General features: G+C 40.7%; 1 protein-coding gene across 1 annotated transcript in view; it reads right to left on the reverse strand.

Annotated features, from left to right (window-relative positions):
• CUL3 (cullin 3) overlaps positions 1–13929 on the reverse strand; it is a 106865-nt gene that overhangs the window by 14950 nt on the left and 77986 nt on the right. The window contains exons 8-12 of the mRNA XM_026649962.1: positions 12494–12664; positions 11224–11331; positions 6343–6467; positions 5910–6006; positions 2492–2626 (exon numbers count right to left, since the gene is read on the reverse strand). Coding sequence (XP_026505747.1) covers positions 2492–2626; positions 5910–6006; positions 6343–6467; positions 11224–11331; positions 12494–12664 — 636 coding nt within the window. The remainder of the gene's footprint in view (positions 1–2491; positions 2627–5909; positions 6007–6342; positions 6468–11223; positions 11332–12493; positions 12665–13929) is intronic.

Raw genomic sequence — 13929 nt, forward strand, 5'->3', positions numbered from 1 at the left:
CTAATAAATTTGTTAGTCTCTAAGGTGCCACAAGTACTCCTGTTCTTTTTGCTAATCTAAAAACTAGAACTCACAGTCCATTTTGGCTGCTGTGGTGATCTCTACCTGTCCACCTTCCAATCAGTACTTGTTACTCCTGGGGGAATTCTGTACCACTGCATGTGCGCAGAATTCATGTCCCCTGCAGAAAAATGACTTTCTGACAGGGAAGCAAAGGGAAGCTGCAAGAGCGGTCACGCACCACTCCCTAGTAGTGCAGGTACATCGGTTCAGGTAACCGGAGCAGGCGACAGCAAGGTAAATCACCGCAGGGCTGGGGACACCCCAGCCAGTGGCTCCTACCATGAGCTGGAATCAGCTGCTGGGCTTGAGGCAGGAGAGAAGTTGCTGGGGCTGTGTCAGACCCACCCTCAGAAGCCTACCCCAAATGCAAAAAGCTCAGTATCCTCCACTGCTCCTGCCTCCATCGTTCCTCAGCTGTGGGGGGAAAGGTTACTGTATGGGGAGCTGCTCCCCCATCCACCCAATCCCTGTGCATCCGGACCTTCCATACCCAGACACCCGTGCGAAGCCTCACGCGGTACATCCAGAGCTCCCCTAGCCTTCCATACCCAAACCTCACCCCACTGAACCTCAAGTCCCTGCACCCAGACCCCCTGCCTCTGGGCCCCCACCTCTGTACCCAGACTACCCCCCATTGAACTCCCTGCACTCAAACCCCCACCCTGATGCCCCACTCCCTGCACCAGCCTGAGCCCCCACATCCAGAGCCCCACGCCACTGACCCCCAACTAGCTGCACCCAGACCCCCACACCACCAAGCCTCACTCCCCCAGCACTCAGATCCGCCGCTGAGACCCCCACACCCAAACCTCTGCTGAGCCCCAACCACCTTCACCTGGAAGTCCCTGGAAAGTCCCATTGCCCCTGCACCTGGAACCCCCCCAATGAGCCTCTGTGCATCCAGATCCCCTCCACATCTAGACCCTCACATTGAGTTGCTTGCACCCAGACTGTCCCACACAGAATCCTCTCACCCCACACCTGGATCCCCTCCACACTTGGATCCTTCCTGGTTAAGCCTGCCTGCCCTACACCTGGTGCACCTGGAGCAGAGCCCCATGGTGTTTCTGGGGCAGGCCCAGGCTTTGTGCTGTGTCAGGGTTGGGTGCAGCCTCACCACTGAGTCCATGTCCCGGGGGTAGAAGCTGGAGGGCTGCAGAGTGATCTCCCACCTTCATGCAGCCAGTGGCCTGTGCTCCCCACTGCCATGCTGGAGTCTCTGCATTTATTTATTGACAAATAACACTTGCAGAATTTTAAAATATTGTGTGCAGAATTCCTAATTTTTTGGCACAGAATGCCCTCAGAAGTATACTTGTGTGAAACAGAAAAAGAATAGCATACCTTGTGCAGTTGCAAAGGCAACTGAAAAATAAAGTCAGTCTATTAACCTTTGTGTTTTGCACAAGCACTTACACATCACTGATGCTTCTATGTTCTGGCAATCTTATGCTTTTGTGAATGCATGCACTTACTTTCTGCAAAGTCATGCTATCATAGCACATCATGAGGGTCAACAGAACAAAGCATCACTATTTTATTGGTGCTGAATATATTAACTACTATTCAGCAATCAAATAAAGGCAGATTCTTCCTATTCCAAGGTTTGATAACTCAGAATATGAAACATGTATCAAGAATAGAGATTTCTTCAAGGGGGGGGGGGGAACCAAACAAAATGAAATCAGTTTTTTTAATGCTTTAGGTAAGTGGATCCTCATGTTCATGAGAGGGTATTTACATAAATGGACCCAAAACAATTTGGGCCCCATCTTCACTGGCTGGCTATACTGAATTAAAGCCTTTTAACCTGAAGCAGTCTTAAAACAGTATTTTATACTGCTGTGCAGAATATCATTTCCCTGTACGCAGCTGGGGTCTAAAGGTATATACTTCTAAATCTGGAGTTTCTGGAATAGAGAATGACTAAGGTAATCAGCCAATTTTCAACACCTTTAAAGGAAACAAATGGTTAAGGGCCCTGGCCCCTTTGTTTAAGTGTTCCAAGGAAGAGGGGCTTGCAGCTACATACAGCCCACACTTTTAATAAGGGTTTCACAGCATACAATCCCAATGGAAACTTCTCTAAGAAACACACATTCCATATGTTAAGGGATTAACAATATGTCAAACATCATTATGGAGCTAAAAACAAAAAGTAAAAACATAAAAGTAAATTATTATGAACTCCGAACTCTCGCTATCAAGTTAAAAAAAAATGGGCATGTGTGTGTGTGTTAGGGACAAATGAGGTATATTCCTTTGGCATCAAAAGGTCTGTGTACATAGGTCAAGATTTCCTACACAACTTCTGAAAGAGTACAGGTTGATGTAGAATACCATAGATCTACATATGCTCTGCATCTATCTGCAGAATACATTTTAACATTTAACATTTAAAGTCAGCTTAGAAAGCCACAAATCATACCTCAAACGTGTATTTTTCTCTGTTGTTAAAGAGCATTAGTATCGTCATCTGGAAAGTGGAAACTTGCAATATGTGCTTCCTTGTATTTGAGCCAGTTACTTGGGCACCTCCTACACCAACCTCTGAGCCATCTTCCTGTTTGAATTTAAAAGAAGTAATGAAATCACTTTTAGGAATATTTTTTCCAACTCCTGATTAAGCTTTTTATGTAGTAAATGGAGAACTATGCTTAAGCAATATTAAGTTTGAGATTTTAAATCCACAAGTCCCAGAGTAGTATATGCTTGGTTCTGATTTTGCCTAACTACTTTAATATACTCTTCAAGTCTTCCTGCTTCCCCTCCTGCTTACCAATTTATCAAAATTGCTGCAGCGAAAATCCTTGTCCCTTTGCTCCAATCAGGCCAGTTCCAAAACTTCTTTTAGTAATCCATATTGTGGGTGTGTCCTAATCCCACTTTTATGTTTTTTATGTTGCAGTTATGCTTGGATTACCTTCTCTGTCCCCGTGTATCGTACAATCTCTTCCTTCTTTCTAACCTTTGCTTAGCTTTCCAATGCTGATCTCTCCAGCGCTTACTACTCCCCATTTCTCACAAATGAAATTTACTTGTTTTGTTTGTATAATTTAAACTTTAAGCTTTCTATATATTTGAAAAGTGTAATTGACAATAGTGGCATTATGAAACTACAATAGGTTTGCCTTGAAAATTTTTTTTTAAACCTTAATTCCAATGCAACAACTGCAGAGAAATTTCACTTTGGTCTGAGTCACAGCCCAAAATAAGGTGGGAGGGCAAGGAAGAACAGCTAGTCCTATAAGAAGAGGGGAAGAATCGATGGATACACCCAGAGTTCAGAGCCGCAGGAAGATACAGGTTGAGTCAGAGAAAATTGCAAGGGAGAATAAAAGACAAGAGGACTTGCAGCCAGAAGGAACAGAAGGAAGGCTGGAGAATCACACCATCCCCAGGAAAAGGTAGGTTTCTGATTGGGGACTCCCTACTACAAAGAACAGACAGGTCTGTCTCCAAGCTGATCCGGAGAACAGAAGGGTGTGCTGCCTGCTGGGAGCTAAGATACAGGATATGGATCTGAGGCTGAAGAGGATCCTAATGGGAGCAGGAAAGACTCCAATGATGTCCTTCATGTGGGAATAAATGATACAGCTAGATTCTCGCTGGAATGCATCAAGGGAGACTATGGCAGGCTGGGGAAGATGCTTAAGGAAATGGAGGCTCAGGGATTCTACCTGTCCCTAGAGGAGGAGAATGAAGGCGAGATAAGATGACGATGATCAACAGATGGCTTAGGAAGTAGTGCTATAGGGTGGGCTTTGGCATGTTAGATAATGAAAGATAATGGAGCAAATAATTAAGAAATCAATTTGCAAACATCTAGAAGATAATAAGGTGATAAGTAACAGTAAGCATGGATTTGTCAAGAACAAATCCTGTCAAACCAATTTGATAGCTTTCTTTGACAGGGTAACAAGCCTTGTGGATAGTGGGGAAGCGGTAGACATGGTATATCTAGACTTTAGTAAAGCTTTTGATACTATCTCACATGACCGTCTCATAAACAAACTAGGGAAATGCAACCTAGATGGAGCTACGATAAGGTGGGTGCAAAACTGATTAGAAAACCATTCTCAGAGAGTAGTTATCAGTGGTTCACAGTCATGCTGGAAGGCATAATGAGTGGGGCCCGCAGGGATCAGTTCTGGGTCTGGTTCTGTTCAATACCTTCATCAATGATTTAGACAGGGGTATAGGGAGTACACTTATAAAGTTTGTGGACGATACCAAGCTGGGAGGGGTTGCAAGTGCTTTAGAGGATAGGATTAAAATTCAAATGAACAGGACAAACTGGAGAAATGATCTGAAGTAACTACAACGGGTCATACTGAAAGTGAACTGTCAGGTTGAAGGGAGGTTACACGGGAGTTCCTCAGGGATCCGTCTTGGGACCTATCTTATTTAACATTTTTATTACTGACCTTGGCAGAAAAAGTGTGTGCGCGCTAATAAAATTTGCAGATGAAACAAAGTTGGGAGGTATTTCCAATACAGAGGAGGACCGGACTATCACACAAGAGGATCTGGATGACCTTGTAAACTGGAGTAATAGAAATGGGATGAAATTTAACAGCGCAAATTGCAAAGTCATGCATTTAGGGACTAACAATAAGAATTTCTGCTATAAGCTGGGGGTGTATCAGTTGGAAGTGATAGAGGAGGACCAAGACCGGAGTGTCTTATTTGATCACAGGATGACTATGAGCCGCCAATCTGATGCAGTTGCGAAAAAGGCTAATGAAGTCCTAGGGTGCATCAGGCTAGGCATTTCCAGTAGAGACAGGGAAACTGTTAGTACCATTACACAAGGCACTGGTGAGACCTCATCTGGAATACTGTGTGCAATTCTGGTCTCCCATGTTTAGGAAAGATTAATTCAAACAGGAACAGGTGCAGAGAAGGGCTATTAGAATGATCTGAGGAATGGAAAACCTACCTTATGAGAGGAGACTCAAAGAGCTTGGCTTATTTAGGCTAACCAAACACAGGCTTGGGGGGAAGATATGATTGCTCTCTATAAATACATCAGAGGGATAAATACCAGGGAGGGCGAGAAGTTATTTAAGTTAAGCACCAACGTGGACACAAGAATAAATGGATATAAACTGGCCATCAACAAGTTTAGGCTTGAAATTAGACAAAGGTTTCTAACCATCAGAGGAGTAAAGTTCTGGAACAGACTTCCAAGGGGAGTAGTGGGAGCAAAAAACCTAACTGGCTTAAAGACTGAGCTTGATAAGTTTATGGAGAGGATGGTATGATGAAACTGCCCCCAATAGCAGGTAGCTGATTTGCAACTGCTAGCAGCAAATATCTCCGATGGCTGGTAATGGGACATTAGATGGGGAGGGCTCTGAGTTACTACAGCGAATTCTTTCCCAGCTGTCTGGCTGATTGGTCTTGCCCACATGCTCAGGGTCTAACTGATGGCCATATTTGGGGTCAGGAAGGAATTTTAACATAGATCACACTGGCAGAGACCCTGGGGGTTTTTCACCTTCCTCTGCAGTACAGGGAAAAGGTCATTTGCAGGTTTAAACTAGTATAAATGGTGGATTTTCTGTAACTTGAACTCTTGATTTAATTAAACCAGGTTGGAGAGTTTCAAATTTGATTCAGGATTATAGAATGTATGCTTGTAAGTATACTCCAAACTGTTGCGAAGGTCAGAGTTGAATTAAAAAAAAAGGGATAGATGTATTTTTTTTAAATTGTACTTATGTCCTATACTGGCAGTTTAATTTATAGCTAAGAAAATCCAAAACTGATTACAAATTTATCTTTACATTTACAAAATTTTTGAGATTAAACCATAACACTTTCAGACTACAGACATTTACCTTTTTAACAGGTCCATAGAAGGTGGCATTGAGATCTGCTGAACCCATGTGATGCTGGAGTGTCAGCTGTCGACCGCTGTGTTTGGCTAAATAAAATCTACGAGACAATTAAAATGAAAATTTACATATATATAATTTACATATTTGCACATTTTATGCTTTTATGATCCAAAAGCACTTTACATACATAGATAATTTTGAACTCTTCAGGATGGAATATACTAAGTGTAATGTGTAACAATTACTCTTAAAAAAAAAAGTTAAACTGAGGTTAAGGTCTCATCTGAAATAAAAAAAATCAAGTAGTGAGTAGTTGGTTTTCTAGTTTGCCCCAAAAAGAACAAAGCAGCTCTCTAATATGCCTTTAGTACTCACAAAAGTATATTTACTGTACCCATTGTTTTAAAAATACAAAGCCTGATTTAATACATACCTTCTAAATACTTCAAAAGCATGTCTGGGGGCTGGAGGGATGTTGCACTTCGGTGTGGCTGACTGAGTAGGCCAGTAGCCTGTTGTGAGAACCCGCACTGTGAGATCAACACCACCTAATGAGACCTACAACAACATTGGAAGCTTTAATGCTTGTTCTCTGAAAGTAGTTATTAACATAGGTATTCACACAGGCTTGGAACTCTCTACAGCTGATGTTCTAAGCTATTAAACAGTCTCATCAGCAGGTGGCACACATCTATTTAAAATCAAAGTATAATTGTCAAAAAGTGTCTCAACTAAATTCCATAGTGCCAAACTTATAACTGAGTGTATCGCCAGCTTCCACAGGGAAATGAGGTGGGTTAATGAAGGCTTATGATTAATACCTCCAAAGAACATGCTTATAGGTAAGTAATTTTCTTCTCTAAAGAAAAAGTATAATTATAAACAGATCCAGGTTCTTACAGACTACAAAAACTAATATACAGCATTAGAGTGGATCAGATTAAAGTAAAAAAAGTCACAAATATCATTGGACAAAAAGTAGATGCCTCCCAAGTTAAATAGCGACATAGCATCCCTGAGAAGTATTAAGATTGCTATTTTTATATTAGAAGAATAAAATGCACCTAATAAATACATTAGAACTAACATCTAAAGACCTCTTAGGGGGGAAAAAAAGTCAGCTGGGCCATGCAATTCAGAAACAGGTTTTAATAGAGACTGGATTCAAGATAACAATCTAAAACAATATTTTACAAATATACATAAAGAACTGTATTGAGGTTTCTCCAAAGTGAACCAAAGGCCATCCAATGTCACTGACATGCTTCTTATTTCATGAGCCTTAACATGACACTGATGTTCGGAGAAATACAGTCAATCATCCATCTAGAGATGGGGTACGTCTACACTGAGATTAAAAAAAACCCACAGCACCAAGTCTCAGAGCCAGGTCGGTTGACAGGCTTGGGGGGGGAGGGGGGCTATGAAATCGCAGCGTGGATGTTCAGGCTTGGGCTGGAGCCCAAATGTCTACACTGCAATTTTATAGCCCCATACCTTGCGCCCCATGAGCACAAGTCAACTGACCTGGGCCAGCCACAGCTGTGCCATAGGTCTATTATCACAGTGCAGACATACCCTTGAACGTTAACCCAATGCATACAATCAACAAAAAAGTGCATTAAATCGAAGTATTTTTATTTGTTCAAGATAATGCCTAGTTTGTGGAATCAGAATGGGCATGAGGGTATGGAAAATATGTTTACTGAATATAGTGGAACTGCAACATCATATCTGGAAAGAAGAGTATGCTTTCTTACCCACTGAATCTTTGAAACATCTTAGTCATGGACAAGAGCCTGAGCTCACTCAGATTCTCACAGATGCAGTGCTAAATATAAAGGGGCAGATATTCGATTTAGAACAAGTTTTAGGAATGTCAAGTCTCATATGACTCCTCTTATCACCAGCATGTGTGTAGCATGGACTAATAGAGGGACAGAGCCTTTCAAGTGTAGAATTGTGCTGCATGACCTCCAAAACCAAAGATTTCAGGTTCATCAATCTGGAAAATGCCTAAAGTTCTATAATCTTTTGATTTCTCCCACTTTAGCTTCTCAGTGAAAGAAAGTACTGCTGCATGTACAAAGTCGAACATCAGCTGCATCATCCTTCTCAATACCTACTAACTCAGTTTTATATCTATGAGGCTTTTAGCTTCTGAATGGGGAAGAGCTGGCTTGTGACTCTTGTCTAGGAAGGATCATATGCATCCAATGCATCACAGTTGTTTCAAAGAAGAATACGTTGGGGCTATTAGTAGAAACTCTAAAACTTCTTGCACCACAATGGTAATACGAAGAAAGACTCCTGATTCCTTTCCCAGTGCCATCTTTATTACAGAATTGTTCTGCTAGAGCAGTGGTTCTTTGCATATTTGTGAGCTGGTAGTATTTGGAAGCCAGTTAGCATTATTGTCTACTGTATTTCAATTACTGTGAATTTTAAGTTATTTTAAAAAAAAATGTTCAGCGCAAAGCACTTTGGACTGCTACAAACAAAAATAAGGAGCTCGTAATGCCAAACCACCTATGAAACAAAATGAACACATTCTATAGGTAGTACACCACAAGGCACATCCTCGTTCAGTATCAGGAATAACAGTCTCCAGAAACTGACCCATGAACTAATAATGAGCGAAAGTGAATGAAGTAGTTAAGTCTTGCAGTGTGTTTTATGGAAGGATTAATGTAACCTTCAAGTCACTGCTGTCACAGAGAACACAGAAACTGATCACAGTTTTAATGTAAACACCATAAAATGTTTTGTTTACTTGCACTGATGTAACATACAGGCGGAAACTGCATCTCAAATTATTTTTAAAGAATCAGGAAGGAAACAAATTTTGCTGGTCATACGGTCAACGTCTAAAAAGTGCATCATAGGTGACAATCATAGAATCATAGAATATCAGGGTTGGAAGGGACCTCAGGAGGTCATCTAGTCCAACCCCCCCCTGCTCAAAGCAGGACCAATCCCCAACTAAATCATCCCAACCAGGGCATACTCCTCATAAGTCATGTGCTCCAGCCCCCTAATCATTTTTTGTTGCCCTCCGCTAGACTCTTTCCAATTTTTCCACATCCTTCTTGTAGTGTGGGGCCCAAAACTGGACACAGTACTCCAGATGAGGCCTCACCAATGCCGAACAGAGGGGAATGATCACGTTCCTCAACCTGCTGACAATGCTCCTACTTATACAGCCCAAAATGCTGTTAGCCTTCTTGGCAAGAAGGGCACACTGTTGACTCATATCCAGCTTCGCGTCCATTGTAACCCGTAGGTCCCTTACTGCAGAACTGCTGCCTAGCCACTTGGTCCCTAGTCTGTAGCAGTGCATGGGATTCTTCCATCCTAAGTGCAGGATTCTGTACTTGTCCTTGTTGAACCTCATCAGATTTCTTTTGGCCCAATCCTCCAATTTGTCTAGATCCCTCTGCATCCTATCCCTACCCTCCAGCGTATCTACCAATCCTCCCAGTTTAGTGTCATCTGCAAACTTGCTGAGCGTGCAATCCATGCCATCCTCCAGATCATTAATGAAGATATTGAACAAAACCAGCCCTAGGACCGACCCTTGGGGCACTCTGCTACATACCGGCTGCCCACTAGATATGGAGCCATTGATCACTACACGTTGAGCCCGATGATCTAGCCAGCTTTCTATCCACCTTATAGTCCATTCATCCAGCCCATACTTCCTTAACTTGCTGGCAAGAATGCTGTGGGAGACCGTATCAAAAGCTTTGCTAAAGTCAAGGAATAACACATCCACTGCTTTCCCCTCATCCACAGAGCCAGTTATCTTGTCATAGACGGCAATTAGGTTAGTCAGGTATGACTTGCCCTTGGTGAATCCATGCTGGCTGTTCCTGATCATTTTCCTCTCCTCAAAGTGCTTCAGAATTGATTCCTTGAGGACCTGCTCCATGATTTTTCCAATAACATTCTAAGATCTATCTCATATACATTCAGATAAACAGAACTAGGAAGACCACCTGTAACAGTGCCACGTGCGACTCCCAACAGAGTTAGTACTATCAAAATCTCCCCATAAAAATTGGAAACATGTTTGTCAAAGTGCTGCCAAAGAACTAATTCTGTTGGATATGCACCAAAGTAGATGGCTCTCATACAAAACTTTGACTCCCAAGAGGGCAGACACTCAATTCTGTAGCCTTTAAACACTTCAAGGCATTTCATACCAATTAAGATCCAAACACAAAGAAAAACTAGGATGTCTAAAAAGAAACTTTACCAAAATGAGATAAAAAGAAAGACCCCTTGATAAAAAATTTGGAAAAAAAATCCTTGAAAAAAAATTAATACAGGACTGACAGACAATACGAAGAGTTGCACAATCATTTCTTTAAAAAGTGACATACAAAGCTGCGACTTTAAAGTGGAGCTCATGAGTTCAAATACTAACTGATGATGAAAAATTTACCGTCTATTTGCGTCAACAACAAGTAAGTGTACGCCACCTGCTGGTAAAGCAGTTTAACAGTTCATAAGTTTAGCTGTGAAGCTTTTCAAATCTTGTCATGTACTGGTGTATTGACAAGACTGTATGTCCACTGTAATTATTCCTACTTTTACCAAGCACTAAGTCTATGCAAATACACTGTATACATTTTACTTAAATTATTACATTATGTTTTGGCATAAATTAGAGTTTTGCAATTGTGTGACTCATTTATAGAGGACAGTCCATACAACTATTTAGAACAGCGGTGGGCAAACTGCAGCCCCTGCCACGAGACAGTTTGTTTACATTGACCGTCCACAGACACATCCACCTGCAGCTCCCAGTGGCCACGGTTCGCCATTCCTGGCCAATCGGAGCTGTGGGAAGCAGCGGCCAGCACATCCTTGCAGCCCGCGCCATTTCCCGCAGCTCCCATTGGCCGGGAACGGTGAACTGCGGCCACAGCTGCAGGCGGCCGTGCCTACGGACGGTCAGTGGAAACAAACTGTCTCGTGGCCTGCCAGGGGATTACCCTGATGGGCCGCATGTGGGCCGCAGGTTTCCCACCACTGACTTAGAAGAACACTGACGCAGTAAAAGACTCAACAGAACTTAAAGAATAGTAATTAACTCAATAAAGTAATAAGTCAGGCTTCAAACAAATCTCAAGATCAAAATATTTTCAGAGTAAGTAAGAAAAAATTGCAAGGTCAAAAATTTAAGTTAAAAAGTTCTTATTTTGTTGAGAGAAGTGAGGGAATGAAGAGTTATGCAGAATCTCTCTAATGCAGGTTTGTGTTTATATGTAAAAATAGAAGCACAAGAAAAGATCTGAATGATTCTTACCCCTGTAGCCTGTAGATGTTGCCTGAATTCATCCATTGTTGTGTTTGAGATGCTCATATCCCTGAACATTCCTTCAAGTTTAGATGTGAATTGACATCCACATTCAGTCTACCAAAAAAAAATTATTTGCTGTATTATAATTATAAAATGGATCTGCAAACACTTAAATCCTGAAACGTTGGAGTTAGTCACTGAATGTCCCAGACAAACATGGAGAAGACATTCTCTATACTTTTCTTTAGCTTGGTTCCACCCTTAGCCCATTTTCAGGTCTTGCAAGAGCAGTTCACTTTTGCATGTGAGGACTGAAGCCTACCCAAATAAATAAGGTAAAATCTGTTATCTCTCATCTCTCCTTACACTACTGCACTTTTTCTAAATACTTCTTTTGAGCATCCATATCTCTTATCGTACAGGACAGTTCTGCAAAACTGTCATGAAAATTCACCAGCACAGGGATAAACATTCACCTGTCATTTACCATGACACCGATTAACAAAATCATAATAGTTTATTCATCCATCCAAAAAGTTCATTTGCACTAGACAAGTAGAGTTTTTTTAAGGATGCTATAGGTTATGAAGTGAGATTATTGAAAATTGTAGAAACCACATGGTACTGAGTGTGAGGGAAGTGAAGGAAACTATAAGGTAACTTTGTTTTCAGATATTAGTATGGTATCACTATTACAATGCATATGGGTGAAAGGAGGATTCATACAGAAGAAATAATACTTGGTACTTACCAAAGAACCTTTCACCAAAGGACCTCAAAGTGCTTTAGGTGGTTAAGTATTATTGGCATTTAAAAGATGAGGATATTTTGATACAGAAATGGTAAGCATCTTTTGCAAAGTTACACAGTATGTCAGTGGAAAAGTTCGGAATAAGATCAAGGTGAAACTCCTGGTCTCAAACCACTAGATCACACTGCCTCACTGGAGTGACTTTCTTGCTGGAAGATATTTCTTAGAGCCACCCTCCTGCCCCCAAAAGTTCAATATTCTAAAAGCCCTCCTACCCAACGTGGGGCATTCAACCCTAATTTTGTAGTAGTATTTCTTTTTTCTGACAGATAACCTTTAATAATAGAAATAAAGCGGATTAGTGTTTTCTGTATTTATTAAAAACTTTAATTTGATATTTAAATGAATATATTGTAATCAGTTTTATGCCAATTAAATATTTATAAAAGAAAAAGAAATAAAGGAATAAAACTCAATTTAAGAACAGTTTGAAGGAGCTAAGCTGTGTGCAGGTAGCCATCTTACCTTTAATTTAGATATCATATTTTTCTCAGAGTCATCTGAAACACTCTTGTTTGTAAGAAGTCTTCTTGCCAAGTGCTGTTTATAGTAACGTTCAAAAACATCTTTCTCTTGCATAAACCTAAACAGAACCATTGCCTTATCCAATATAGTCTCTACTTCTTGCTCCGTTAGCTGTAAAATAAACAATTAATTTGCTATTTTTAGTCTCCGAGTACATATTTCTTATACAACCAAAAGTAATGGAAAAGTAATCTACAGCCAGCACACACAACCAACCAATACGGTGAAACAATCCAGTTACATACCCAGGACAAAGTTAGGCCTGCTCTACACTAGGTCAGTTTAACTACGTCAGTCAGCGATATAAAAAATGCACAACCCCTGAGCCGACCTAAGATCCTGTGTTGACAGCACTAGATTGATGGAAGAATTCTTCCACCTCTCAGGGAGGTGGATTAACTATACCAAAGAGACAACCCCACCCATACGTAGTGTCCACACTAAAGTTTTAAGTATAGACAAGCCCTTAGATCAGTTTGTACCCATGACAAAGTATGGAAGTTCTAATGCTAAAATGTCTCATTTAATTGGATTTAACTGCTGCATCCTTAAGGGTTTCCTCACCACCACTATGGCAAATTAAAGACTCTCTTTTTATGATTCATACCATCAACACAATTTGCTTCCCTTAATTAGTATCCCATTCTGCCTGTGGGAAGTATGATTGCAGATTGGCAGAAGTGGGACCACTGTGGTAACAAAATGGCCAAAGGGCAGGGCAGTCATATCATGCAAAGAAGAAAACCCAGTAGTATGAAAATGGAGAAAAGACAATGAGGAGGGGGAAAACTATGATGATACAATAGGAAAAACTAGTATTTTACTTAAATATCTACAAAAACTCTAAACAAAGTAAATAGAAGTGCTTCTGAAATAACATGTCATTTTAAATTAAGACTGAAAGCCCATTCACAACTCATTTTACTGAGTTTGACTGTTGCACAGAAAGTGGGTTAAAAGACAGTTTCAGACTGCAACATGAATTTTCAGATTTCATAGGATTAAATAATTTATAGAGTTTATAATTTAATTTCTGAAGCACTAGCAAAAATATAAGCTATAAGGATCTCAGAGATTTTCTTGCAATCTGAACACGTTAAAGGAAACAATTACAAAATAAAAAGCAAGCAATTCTGATCAAGTCCATCAGCAACACTCAAGATATGCAGCTCTAATTAAAAATTTGCTGAAACAAAACTTTTTTTAAAAAGGTTTGGAAATGAACACACTGGTCAGTGCTTCTTTCCATTCTGATTGATCTTTCAAACTATCATGCTTTATTTTCTTTCAAATTAGAACGAGTCAATAAAACAGAAAAGCTGACCAGTGTCTTTTTGAGTCAGCTGTAACATCTTTTTGAGTCAGCTGTAACATCT

This window comes from Terrapene carolina, unplaced genomic scaffold (assembly GCF_002925995.2).
Source record: "Terrapene carolina triunguis isolate 2854851 unplaced genomic scaffold, T_m_triunguis-2.0 Scaffold88, whole genome shotgun sequence".
NCBI classification, from domain to species: domain Eukaryota; kingdom Metazoa; phylum Chordata; order Testudines; family Emydidae; genus Terrapene; species Terrapene triunguis.